Genomic DNA, 13,572 nt, shown 5'->3' on the forward strand with positions numbered 1-13,572 from the left:
GAAAAAAGGAACTGTGTGAAATGTCACAGTTAAACCAAAACTGTGGGGTCCCAATCTCCTAATTTACAGGTGGAACCAAGAAGTCATAGGCATATTGGCAGGAGCTTGCATTCTTTTTTTAAATGTTTATTTATCGTGAGAGAGAGAGCACATGTGGGGAAGAGACACAGAGAGAAGGAGAGAGAAAATCCCAAGCAGACTCCATGCTGTCAACACAGAGCTCCCATGAGGGGCTTGAACTCACAAACTGAGATCATGACCTGAACCGAAATCAAGAGTGGGACACTTAATTGACTGAGCCACCCAGGTGCCCCAGGAGACCCCCATTCTTAACCAGGCTTCTCTCCACCAGAGCAGCAGAGCATGGTGATGTCAGAAAGAATAGGATCGAATCCCTGCCTACCACAGATAAGCTGTGTGGTTTGGGGTACTTTAATTAAGTCCTTTAATCACTCGGCTCCTTACTTTCCTCATCAGTAAAGCAGAAACTGCTTCACGACGTCATCATACAATTAAATGAGATAATGGATGTAAGGCTTATGGTGGTCCCAGCACACAGTAAGCACCCAATAAGTTGCTATTATTATTGTTGGCTTGATTTTGACCTGGAGAACAGCCAGTGAGGGAGGGAAAGACAGCTGGCCCCAGCGGAGGTCTCACTGATGGAACTGACAGAAAGGGAGGAAGGAAGAGAATCGGGGGGCATTTCAAACATCTCCAAAGAGCTGTGACCTGGGTGCTGGGGAGAAAGCCTGTATCCCGCATCCACCTGAACAATTCCTGAGGGCAACAAATGTCCCCAGAAATGTCCTCAGGCCAGAACAGACTCTGGTCTACCTCAGGGAGGCCAGGGATGGGGTGAGGAGAAAAGGCAAAAGAGTAGTGACACAATAGTATTGATCTGATGGTTGACCACAATGCGTCCTTGAGGGCCCAGAGATTCTTGGGGAGAGCATCCCTTCCTCTCCCCTCCTCAAGCACAAAACATCTCCTCTGGAGTCCCCTGTAGGCTTTTTTTTTTTTTTTAACTAAATGGGCCCAAAGACAAGAGTCAATGTCAGGAGCCCTCGTGGCACTGAGTCGGAACCAGTACCCACCTGGCCTGAGCCTGTTTGTGGAGGCTTCCCCCACCCCAAATCCTCCCTCCCAGAAAGCCTCTAGGATCACCTAGGAGCCCATGATGAGCCTTGCACATGAGCAGAGAAGCAGAAAAGCAGCCTTGGGGAAATAGAGCATCCCCAAGCATAGTTAATTTGGCCTCTAGTCCTGGGGCAACCGGAGGGTATAATTCATCCCCCACATATACCATGAAGTGACGTAAAGTCCCAACTCTCCCTTTCCTTGAGGCTGAGACACCCAATATGCCCACCGTCTGTCTGGCTGGCCCCTTTCATCACCCCCATAAACGAGGAAAGGGGACACCAGCACTGCCCACTGGCTCCCTCCCTTTGCTCTCTGCTACCCTAATTATCCACCTTGGTACTTAGCTGCTGCCAACAGCCCAAGCTTATAAACCTGTTAATGGTGGTTTGGGCTTTGACCCTGCCCAGCCCTCCATCTCCCACCAAATAAAAGGGCAGAAGCTGGGCTGACTTGGTAACTCGCACCACCCGCTCTCTGGGCCAGCCACCTTTCTGCCTCTGTCCCGCCATGTCGTGCCGCTCCTTCCAGCAGGGTTCCAGGTGTGGCAGCCGGAGCTTCAGCTCGTGCTCAGCTGTCCTTCCCCGGATGGTCACCCACTACGCAGTGAGCCAGGGGCCGTGCCGGCCCGGGGGTGGGGGGGGCCTCCGTGCCCTGGGCTGTCTGGGCTCCCGGAGTCTGTGCAACGTGGGCTTCGGGAGGCCCCGGGTTGCCTCCAGGTGTGGCCTGCCTGGCTTCGGCTACCGCACGGGGGCCGCCTGTGGGCCCTCAGCCTGCATCGCCCCCGTCACCATCAACGAGAGCCTGCTGGTCCCGCTCGAGCTGGAGATCGACCCGGCCGTGCAGAGGGTGAAGAGGGATGAGAAGGAGCAGATCAAGTGCCTGAATAGCCGCTTTGCATCCTTCATCAACAAGGTAATAGGCAGGCCCCACACTCTGGGGCTGTGGGATGCAGAGAGCACCTTGTGTCAGGTCCAGGCAGGCAGGGACAGACCGGTGATGGAGAAGCCACAGTTGATTGATTGGCTCTCCTGAACTGTATGACCGCTAATCGTTGAAAGCTGCTTAGATCAGGCTCAGCACTAGACATCTCTGCCTGCTCGCTCGTTCTTTTTTCACGATGTCATTTCTGTCTCTGAATATTATCTGGTAACATCACCAAGGCTGCCTGAGGTCAGACTACAAGAGGAACTTCCAAACAATGACAGATACTGAAAAGAAAAACCAAGGAGGTAGATGAGGCTTTAACAATAGAGCCACCTTCTGGGGCACGTGGGTGGCCCAGTCGGTTAACCATCTGACTTCGCCTTAGGGCATGATCTCCCAGTTCATGGGTTCAAGCCCCATCCTGGGCTCTGTGCTGACAGCTCCGAGCCTGGAGCCTGCTTTGGATTCTGTGTCTCACTCTCTTTCTGTCCCTCCCCTGCTCACACTCTGTGTGTGTGTCTCTCTCTCACACTCTCTCTTAAAAATAAATAAACATAAAATTTACGAAAAATACAAGAGAGCTGTCCTCTGAGTGCCTGAGCTGGCGCGAGACCCTTGGGCCTGGATTTACCACCAGCAAAGGCCCAGGGTGAGGAGAAGACGGAGAAGTCAGAGCTGGGAACACAGGGAGCTAGCTGTCACCAAAGCCTTGTCTCTTTCGTCCTCAAAGCCACAGCTCTAGAAGACTACAGGGAATAATGGTGTGCTGCCTTTGAAAGGCACTGAACTGACCAAGTGGAAGTTCATGCAGCTGCCTCCGTACCTGTCCGCATACCCCAGGGAGGCTCTCGGGATGACGATACATGCCAGGGGCTGAGCCAGCGTTTCTGCTGACCCCAACGTGTAGGGCAAAGAATCCTGGGTCAGCAGTCGGGAGGCCAGGGCCCTGGTGTCGGCCCTACTCCCACCTGACCCCCTGAGGCCCCGTGCAAACCTCTCACTTCCCAGCCTCAGGGCCCTTGCTGCCCAGCAGGGAAGGGGGCCGTGATGGTGGAGAATCAAAGGTGGTAATACACATAAAAGTGCTCCAAAAAGAAACTTATTTCAGTAAATGGGAACTGTTACACTTACAATTTTATCTTTAAAGCTCCTTAGGTTCTGGGCTCTGAGCTTCAGCAACATCACTCTACCTTCTGTAGGTCCGGTGACCAGAAGTAGGGCAACATTTCTTCCTCTGCAGGTTTCTTTTGAGGATTGGATGCCGTGTTCCCTCTGCCAATGGCTAATGGGGTGGCAGTGATCAGCTCACCCAGCTCCTACTAATCTTGGTTTCCAAGCCACCGAAAGGGAGAAGCTGAGCCAGCAGATCTCCCCATTGCTGTGACAGGGACACTTTTTGGATGCAGCCATGCAGGGTGCAGCAGAGTCGGGGAAAAGAGCTTAGAGCCCTAGAACGAAGCCTTTAATCTGACCTCCCTGAGTGCCCCTGGGCTGTGACCAAAGAAAGCCTGAACTCCGAAGCATAATGTCACCAGCTGACATTAGTAGGAAGATTTCTGAAGTGCTTCCCATATACAATACCAAGCAGGAAGCTTAGGACCAGGATGTCTCAGCCAAGGTTACCAGGCTAGTGGGAGATAGGCAGGCAGGGCTGGAAGGGGGACCTGTCCCAGGCCTCTTGGGACAGTAGCCCTCCCATGACAATATGCAACCCCTGGGTGGAAGGTGGGGGGGGGTGTCCCATAAGCTCCCCGAGGCAGGGGAGAGATGGAGATATGCTGTGGTGCCAGTCTACGCGGAGAGCCTCATCTGAAAATGTTAGCACACTGGCAGCAGTGTGTTGGGAGTAAGAGCACACGCTGATCCCACCGCCCATCCACCCCACCACCACCGCTTACTCTCTCCCAGCCGTGGTCCCCAGGCTCCCTGCTCTCCAGTGATAGCCTGTTCTTGACTACAGGTGCGATTCCTGGAGCAGAAGAACAAGCTGCTGGAGACCAAGTGGAACTTCATGCAGCAACAGAGGTGCTGCCAGAGCAATATAGAGCCCATCTTTGAGAACTACATCAGCACCCTGCGGAGGCAGCTGGACTTTGTGGCGGGGGACCGGGCCAGGCTAGAGTCAGAGCTCGGCAGCCTGCAGGACGCGCTGGAAAGCTACAAGAAAAAGTGAGTATGGCCCACTTTCACCCTGCCAGGGGACCTGGAGCAAGCTACATAAACCACCTGGGCCTCAGTTTCCCCATCCACAAGATGAGAAGCCTAAAGCTTAGTTGATTAGGTGGAGGAACAGTGCAGTGGGTAAGACAGGCAGGGCATTTAGACACGGCAGAAGCTCTGAAATGTGTTTGCCTTCACCACCCTTCCCGCCACCTTCCCTCAGTTAGGCCCTCCTCACGTCTATGTGATACAAGCTCTTTCTCCTGCCTTCTTCCCGCGTTTCAGGGCTCTGTTCTACCACTCGTCCTGCCTTATCTTCCATCAGTCCCCATTCAGATCCGGAACTACTTCTTATTCCCCGAACAGGCCCCCAAACCCTCTTCCCTCCAAACTTTTCCTCCCGCTGTCCCTTCCCCCTGATAGGCCCCTCTCGGCATCTCTTCGGACCACATCCAAGCTAACGCAGCCCACAGTTCCTCTCACTCCCCGACGCTCAGCTCCCGGACTTCCTGCCCACAGCTGGAAGCCACCACCCATCGGGGCTCCACGTCCCCAGTTCTTGTGGTCAAGGTTATGTAGACCTGCTACACTCGCCCTCCCTGAGGGCAGCTCCTGGCCTGACTCACAGGAGAAGGCAGCTGAGAAGCAGATGTTAATTAAGGGTTTGCAGGCTACTAGGTCCAATGCCCGCAAGAGGCTTGAGGCCCAGATAAACTGCCTCACGGGTCCTAGGTGGGTCTATCCAGGTCTAGGGTCCCATGGGACCACATGTTGGGTGGAGGGGGGTTGAGAGAGACACATTTCCATAGACAAGAGGCGGTGAAAATACGCTCAGAGCAATGGTTCCTAAGGGATGTGGATCAGTGGAACGGAGCCACATGGGGGACACTTGTGCTACAAGTGTCAGTCATATGCTTACTTGGTGCCAGATGCTGTGCTGATCTGGCTCCTTCCCTCATGATACCCCAGTCCGGCACAGATCCCCATGCACCCCCACCCACAGCAACAACAGGGTACAAGGCAGAAAGAGAGAGGAATACCCAGAGAGTGAGAGAGCAGGCAGGGCCCAGGGAAGCTTCCCAGAGAAGGTGCCATTTGCTTGGGGCCTTGATGAAGTTTCATTCCAGTTGGGTCTTCCAAAATGGGAGTCCAAAGTAGACCCTAGGGAAGGGGAAGGGACAGGAGCAGGTGATAGGAGGACCAGAGTGTGCCAAGTGACACAGGACAACTCAAGCAGACTGTGACAGGTGGGACATGGCAAGGCCAGCCCTCTCAGCAGGAGCAGTGCCTTTCTCGGTGGGTAAGACACAAGATGGTCAGGAGACATGGTTTGCATCACAGGATGAAGACTTTGGATTGGGAAGGTGGGGAAGCATAGGAGGAGTTAAATGGTGTTAACTCACAGCAGCTCTATGAGGCCGCACAAGTGTTCCTCTCTTGCTGTACGTGATGAATGAGAGGCACCAAGAGGCCAAGTCCCTTACCCCAAATCACATGACTAGCACCTGACTGAGCTGGGGCTCACACCCAGGCAGCAGACTCCAGCTTCCGGTGGCCGTGCTAAGGCCAAGCTCTGCCACCAAAAGGAAGGATGGGCGTCAGGAAGCAACGTGAAGCTTTTAATGGATCAGTGTCGCTCATCAGACTGAGTCATTCCAGCCAGACTGAACCTAACCCTGATTCCACTGCCCAGGGGGGCACTGAGTGGGCGAGGAGCTCTCTGGGAGCCTAGAGGAAAAGGTCAGGCTGTCTCTCCAGCTCTGGTAAGTGGGTCATTGCTACCTCTGCAAATGAGCTGCAGGTAGAGGCCAGGCTCCGAACTCTCCTGGAGGGGAGGGGCCCCGGGTCGGCTGCAATTTCAGTGACTGTAGCCAACCCTCAGAACAACTGAGAGAGGACAGCAGAACCAGCAGCAGACAGCCCAGTCTGCACCACCTTCCCAGAGGAAACAACTCTGGGACAAAGTGGGCTTCCTTAGCAGCAAGACAGAATGCAGGTAGCCTTAAGAAGGACTTCCCAGAAGATGACTGATCATAGGAACAGGCTACTGGGGAGCAGGGAAGGAAGTAAACATGCAAAGTGGCTAAAAAGAGGCTATGATAACAACCATCTGTTCTGAGTGGCTGGAAGAGCCAGAGGTGTCCAGTGACAGGGACTGGACCTGGCGGTTCCTTAGGGGATTAAGCCAGTGGAGGCAGATCTGTCCCAAAGTCCCCCTCCCTCAGGCTGGATGCCCAGGCGGCTTCCAAACGGCCCCAAGACAGACTAAAACATTTCTTCCTGCTCACCCGCCAGGTACGAAGAGGAACTCTCCTTGCGGCCTTGTGCTGAGAACGAGTTTGTCGCCTTGAAGAAGGTGAGGGAGGGCGGCACAGGGAGAGAGAAGGCCCCCGGAGCTGGCCCAGCCGGCCTTGCCACACTCGGCCCCTGACCGTGTCCAAACATGCCTGCAGCCCACCCACCCACCCCCAACAGGGTCTCTCATCCCTCAGCCCCCGGGGGCCATCCCCAGTGACCCTGGGAAAGAGGAAGGCCAGCCCCCACCCACTTCTTGCAGAAGGGCAGAGATTGACCTGGCCTCCACCTCCCAACTCATGGGGGCCCAACCTGGCTAAGGGTTGTGTCTACACCTGCCCAAGAAGCTGGAGATATGGCGAATGCCAAATCAAAAGCAAAACAAGAACTCTGCCTCTAACCACAAAAGATAAAAACAATAGTGATGGTTTTTCAGACAGATGCCTAGGTACTTTATGGCCCATGCCCTGCACGGTGGGCTTTGAGAAGCTGCATTCAGGGCTCCTTCAAAATGCACTCCCTCAAATCCTTCACCCTCAGGGTGCCGGGCCCAGGCATGGGGTCCTGGGACTGGGACCCCTCCCCCTATCCTTGGCTCTGTCCCCTTTTCACTTCCACGTGGGCCTACACATGGATCCCACACTGCCACCAGCTTGCCTGGGAGGTGGCCCAGTTGGTGGACGGGGTGGCCTTCGCATGTTCCCCCGGCCCCAGGTTATGGCTGTCACTGCTCTGGCTGCAGGACGTGGACACAGCCTTCCTGATAAAGGCTGATCTGGAGACCAACGTGGAGGCTCTGCTCCAGGAGATCGACTTCCTGAAAGGCCTGTATGAGGAGGTACCCACAGCCCCGCTGCCCGCAGGTGCTCAGTCGGGGCCAGTTCCATGGGCAGGACAGAGTAGGGGAGCTCCAGCAGGGACGGCACCGGGCTAGCTGACTCCAAAGTAAGATGGGGAGGAATCAAGCAGACAGCTTATGAGACCCCCAGAAGACACAGGGCCGAGACCTTGGCTCTTAGGTCTACGTAACTAGAAGGGGAACAAGGAACACGTCGGTGATAGAAGGCTCGGGACAGCCTTTCAAAGGGCTGTGCAAATCTGCTATGGGAGGATCAGAGTTGCTTCCACCTCTCCCCCGCCCCCACCTTTATCCTCAAAACGCTCACACATTCCCATCTGGGGCCCCTACCCCCAGGAGATCTACCTGCTGCAGTCTCAGATCTCAGAGACCTCCGTCACCGTGAAGATGGACAACAGCCGGGATCTGGATGTGAATGGCATCGTGGCTGAGATCAAGGCCCAGTATGACGACATCGCCAGCCGCAGCAAAGCTGAAGCCGAGGCCTGGTACCAGAGCCGGGTGAGGCCCAGGCAGGGCGAGGCCGGGGGTGGGGCTGGGGGACCCCAGACCCCCTCTCCCCCAGGAAGTGAGTGAGGAGATAATGAAGGCAGAGGGAATCCCATAAACCCAGTTCCTGTTGTTCCTGCCAGGCCCCAGGCCAGGGCCCTGCAGAGCGTGTGGGAGGGGACCCCACAGACAGCCCAGGCCTGTCATCAGGGTGTCAGCGCACCCCAGCTTTACCCACCCACGGACCTACTGCAATGTTCCTCTAAGCAGCATTCAAGAAACGCTAATTGGCAATGACTGCAAAGAGGGGCTGTGGGCACTAATGGCAGGGCAGGAGCCGTCATTAAGGCGGCCCCAGACTTAGGGAATTAGGGGCTGGCTGGGAGGGAAGGGGATGCCCCCAAGGGCAACTTGACTCCACAAATATTTTCATGTCTTTCTCACCTGCCCTGTCTGAGAAAGGCACCACGCACTCATTCACTCATTTATTCATGTAGTAACTTTATTGCCATGCACTGCTCTAGATGCTGGATTCCAGCAGAGAACAGAATAGACAGCAATCCCTGCCTTCATGTCACATTCATCCCAGAGGCAGGGGCGGGGTGGCGGGTGCAGACAAGAAATGAGGTGAGTAAGTACAGTGGATGTACGTTAGATGGTGATGTGTGCCATGGCGTTACTGAGGCACGTGGCACCAGGATGATGCTAAGAGTCACACCATCCCTGTCCTCAAAGAGGTTACAGAAATAGACCATCCACAGGTGACACGGAGGCTCTATGTTGCCATCAGGAACACAAGCTCCTTCTAGCTTTTTATGCTGCCACCCTTAACATGGCTTTAATCCTCACTGTTGCCTCATGTCCCAAGAAGGCTGCCGTAGTGCTAACTTCACATGTTCATTCCAAGGAGGAAAAAGCACACAGCAAAAGAAGCATGCTGAATGAGTCATCTCTCACTTTAAACAGCTTTCCTGAAAGTATTACCCATAGAATTGATTATGAAAGGGCCAAGAAATACTCTCTTAACTGGGCTCACTGCCACCCCAAACAAAAGGAGAGTTCTGCTTGAAGAAGAGGAGAGTGGATATTTTTTAGACAGCTGCGGGCTTTGTCACAACAGCCAAACAACAAAAGAGCCAAAAGAGAGTGATATGTGCTTATCACTTGTTTTGCCTTCTCTATGCAAAATGCTCCCATCCATTATGTGCAGAAAATCTAAAGTTGGCTGCTTTTTTAATCTATAGGTGTAGTCGATAAGACATTATTCAGAAATTGAATTCAGAGTTGCATAGGTTTAAAAAAAAAATGTTAAGCCAAAGTAGGAAGTAATATTGCATTTCGTCTTCAATTGTTTTGAAGGAGAATAGACAAAAGTACTCACCTTGGTGGTCTGTCCTCACTCCCAGATGTGTTAGGCATCCCAGGCTGAGCACAGAAACCCCTTCTCAGGTCCAGAGGGAAATCTAATAGGGAAGGAGCCCTCAGCAGACCCCCGGGGTGGGGGGAAGATGAGCCACAGAACAGCTAAAGAGAGAAAAGGAGAGCTTGGAGAAGCATTTAATAAGGCTGAAGGTTCAAGGCTGGGGAAGGAAATAAGGAGAAGCCCAGAAAAGGGCCAGAAATGGAAAAAGGAATGGGGGAGAGAGCAAGCATAAGAATCCAGAGAGCCCTGAGCTAGGAAACCACTGGAGAGACTCAGGACAGTGAGAAGGGGGGCTGTGAGGCGCTACAGGGTGGGTGTTGTGGCATTCTGACCTCCCCGGTCCCGGCAGTATGAGGAGCTGCGGCTGACAGCGGGGACCCACTGTGACAATCTCCGCAACCGTAAGAACGAGATCCTGGAAATGAACAAGCTGATCCAGCGGCTTCAGCAAGAAACTGAGACCGTGAAAGCCCAGGTGAGGCCAGAAAGATCTTGTTTCCAGACCCCCGTTAGAGGCTGCCCTGCTGGCTGGTCGGGGGGGCGGGGTGGGGGGGGGGTGGGTCCACTCTCCCTGGGAGCATCTCAAAGAGGCCATGAACTTGTGCCACCCTCGCTTAAGAGGGAACAAGCCCTTTCCATGAAAGCTGACCGACAGCAGGAACAGCCTCGGGAAACAGCGAGTTCCCAGCATAGGCTAGGCAGCCTTTGGTCACAGATGAAATAGCAAGGGTGCTTCACTAGATGGGGGCTTAGAAAAGATGCTCGCCATGGCCCCTCCCTACCCAAAGTCTCCAGTCCTAGGATCCTACAATTCATGACTCCCAGGAGTCCATACACGTGGCCCCACTCCATTCTCCTAGGCTGGTGAAGACCAGCCAGACACTCCAAATCTATTAGCCTCTAAGAATTCGCTCGGATATCCTTGAGGTGTTATAGATGGAACTGGCCCCAGTTCTCTGGAGTTCAGCTGTCACAATCCTAAGACGAAATGCACAGCAGCTGTGAATCTGGCACATCACCATGACTGAGAAGGAAACCTCCCTCCTCCTCCTGTGTGTCCCTTTTACTGTCACATTACTCCCACATGCATGAAGTTGCTCTCACAGCCAATTCAGCCACCCCAGCTAGTGCCCAACAGTTCCATTCAACTCTGACACTACCTACCTGGAGAGAGGGTCAGATCCCACAGGGTTAGGGCTCAGTCCCACACAACTGCCCTTGTTTCAGATGCTGATTGTGGGTCCAGGTTGTCCCCTGTGCTTCTGATCCATCAGCTGTAACTCGGAGGTTCCCATGACCCCCTCTTCAGGTTCCATTCATTTGCTAGAGTGGCTCACAGAACTCAAGAAAACAGCTTGCTTATGTTTAGCAGTTGGTATAAAAGGATATGACAAAGAATACAGATGAACATCCAGAGGGAAGAGACGCACAGGGCAAGGGAGGGAGGTGGGAAGGATCCAGAGCTTCTGTGCTCCTCTCTGGGCACGTGATGCTCCCTATACCTCCTCACGTACACCAACCTGGAAGCTGCGTGAACCCCATACTTCGGGGACTTTTATGGAAGCCTCCTCTCGTAAGCATGATCCATTATTAACTGCATTTCCAACCCCTCTCCCTTCTCCAGTGAAGGCAGGGGGGAGTGGGGCTGGAAATTCTAAGCTTCTAATCATGGCTTGGTCTTTCTGGTGACCAACCCCCTATCCAGGAGCCATCCAGGACCCACCCAGAGTCACCTCATTAGAACAAAAGACATTGCTCTCATCCAGGAATTCCAAGGGACTCGGGAATTCTGTGTCAGAACCAAGGGTCAAAGACCAAGTATTAGAACAAAGGATGTTCCTAATGCTCTTATCACATGGGAAATTGCGAGGATTTAGGAGTTTTGCACCAGGAACTGGGGCAGAGACCAATATACATATGTTTTATTATCTCACAATGGCCATGTTCTCCCTGTCCTTCCAAAAGTCAGCCTCAGGCTCCAGGGGCCCCCAGTAACGCCTTTCTGTGCCCGCTCCCCCAGCGCTGCAAGCTGGAGGCCGCGGTGACCCAGGCAGAGCAGCAGGGCGAGGCGGCCCTCAGTGACGCCAAGTGCAAGCTGGCAGGGCTGGAAGAGGCCTTGCAGAAGGCCAAGCAGGACATGGCCTGCCTGCTCAAGGAGTACCAGGAGGTGATGAACTCCAAGCTGGGCCTGGACATCGAGATCGCCACCTACAGGCGGCTGCTGGAGGGCGAGGAGCACAGGTTAGTCAAGGCGAAGCACCGTGGACTACGTGTTCCCCCGCCCTCTGGTCGCTGGGGCTACGATTGCGCGTCCTGCTAGTCAGGGAACATCCGAGACAGTGCATAATCCACAGGCCCTTCTCCTTAACATAGTCCACAGTGGGGGCAGGAGAGGGGTGCCCCACATTCATTGACTTTGTTCTCTGTGATGCAGTGACCTTGTGCCTTCTTCTTTCCACTCCAGGCTGTGTGAAGGCATTGGGCCGGTGAATATCTGTGAGTAGACCAGCACTCCTGTGGAGCTCTGGGGTTGTGGGGGCTGATCAACCCAACAAGGACAGACCACTGTCCTGCCCAGACTTCAGAGTGCTTCCCCCACCCCCAAGGAAGGGCTCTGTCTGCCAGGAGCTCCTGGGTGGACAGAAGCTCTACTTCAGGACTGTCCAAGTCTTCGGGAGTCAGAAGTAGGAGCTGATATGCAGCAGGGCCTCGGTGCTTTGGGACCCAGACGCTGCCAGGAACCATCATGACAAGGAGACGCCTCTATGGAGGAAATAGTTCTGAAGCAGGCTCAGACAAGTAGAAACTGACAGCATGAAGTGGAGGCCAAGGCTTTGGGAAACAAGGAGAGGCAGAAGGGGGGCAGAAGGGGAAGAGGCAGAAGGCTAAGCACTTTTTATGGCTAGAGTGGGAAGTCGGTGGCTGGCACGGGGGTGTCCTTATTGGTGAGTGGCAGCAGGTGGGGAGCATGGCCTGGTCTAGGGCAACGCCCTTCCAGCCACCCAGTGCAGGACCCTGAGCATCCTTCTCTGTTCCCACAGCCGTGAGCAGCTCCAAAGGCGCGGTCCTCTACGAGCCGTGTGTGGTCAACACACCCGTGCTGAGGACCGAATACTGCCCGGGGGGCACCAGTGTCCTCAAGAGCAGCGGGGGCTGCAGCGTCGTGGGCACCGGTGAACTCTACATCCCCTGCGAGCCCCAGGGGCTACTGGGCTGTGTGAGCGGGAGGAGTTCTGGCATGAAGCTGGGGGCTGGGTGCGGCTCCTCCCACCACAAGTGTTAGCATTGCCCCAGAAGCTGCAAGCCCAGTGACAGGGCGCTAGCCCCCAGCCTGGATGTTGTCCACCGATCAGCTGAAGACAAGGATATTCCTAAACCCCTTCCTGTATTGAACACACGTTTCCCTCCTGTTTTCACACTGGAAGCCGCCCCTTGGGTATCTTTAAGGGTCACCTTTCACTTGGCTATGTGCAGAACCTGAGCTAGGCCTTGGGGGTGGACACATAAAAGTTCTGCTTTGTGGACTATCCCCTGGAAGATTCCCTACAAAGCCAGTCTCCCACCCCCTATCCCTGGAACTTCCCCACCTCCCTTACCTCTGGCTCTCACGCACTTAAGAAAAGAGAACTTCTTTTAACCCCCAGCTAACACATGCACTGTCGCAATTATCAAAAAGAGGCACCCCCAAATCTCCCATTCTGAATTCCAAAGCCAAGTGCCAGCATTTCAGGATCACTCCAGACCTGTCAACGGTCCTCTCTGGTACACAGAATCAAGAGGGGGTTCTTTAGGGCAGTAGATTTACCTGCCCGTGTGTGCTAAACTCACACTATGAAAATACATTTTTTTCCTGAACCACATCGGCAGCTGATGGGCAGGGAAATGTCTAGAACAAGGGCAAGGGAACAAGGAATACTTACTAGACGGAGAGAGTCAAGACCTCTTGACTCGACAAGAGTCAAGGACAAGCCCTTCCCCCACCTTCTGTATATAGCCCTCCCCCCCACCACCCCATCTACCTCCAGTCCTGCTCCTTCTCCCCTTAGGTCCTCTTGCTTTGGGTCTGTTATAAATGTGTTTTCCTGGCTACGGTGATGTGGGGCTGCCCAGAAACTTGGAGGCTTTGGCTCAGGGGCTGTCACAAGGGGTTGTGCTGACCCCCTCTCCCCAGAGGCCCCTAGTGCTGCATCAGGCAGTAGCATCACCCATCTAGGGAGACACCACCTCTGCCATGAGCCTCTGGGTTTGTCTGTTCCCAATAAATGGACTGTTCACAGGC

General features: G+C 54.3%; 1 protein-coding gene across 1 annotated transcript; it reads left to right on the forward strand.

Moving 5' to 3' along the window:
- The first annotated feature begins 1,613 nt into the window (after nucleotides 1-1,613).
- Nucleotides 1,614-13,572, forward strand: KRT82 (keratin 82). The gene is made up of 9 exons (XM_019419444.2): nucleotides 1,614-2,055; nucleotides 4,028-4,236; nucleotides 6,523-6,583; nucleotides 7,265-7,360; nucleotides 7,718-7,882; nucleotides 9,643-9,768; nucleotides 11,314-11,534; nucleotides 11,758-11,789; nucleotides 12,335-13,572. Exons 1-9 carry the CDS (start codon nucleotides 1,651-1,653, stop codon nucleotides 12,574-12,576), a joined length of 1,557 nt encoding a protein of 518 aa, XP_019274989.2. The 5' UTR covers nucleotides 1,614-1,650; the 3' UTR covers nucleotides 12,577-13,572.

Source organism: Panthera pardus, unplaced genomic scaffold, assembly GCF_024362965.1.
Source record: "Panthera pardus isolate Hobbes unplaced genomic scaffold, ASM2436296v1 HiC_scaffold_6, whole genome shotgun sequence".
In the NCBI taxonomy this organism is placed as follows: Eukaryota; Metazoa; Chordata; class Mammalia; order Carnivora; family Felidae; genus Panthera; species Panthera pardus.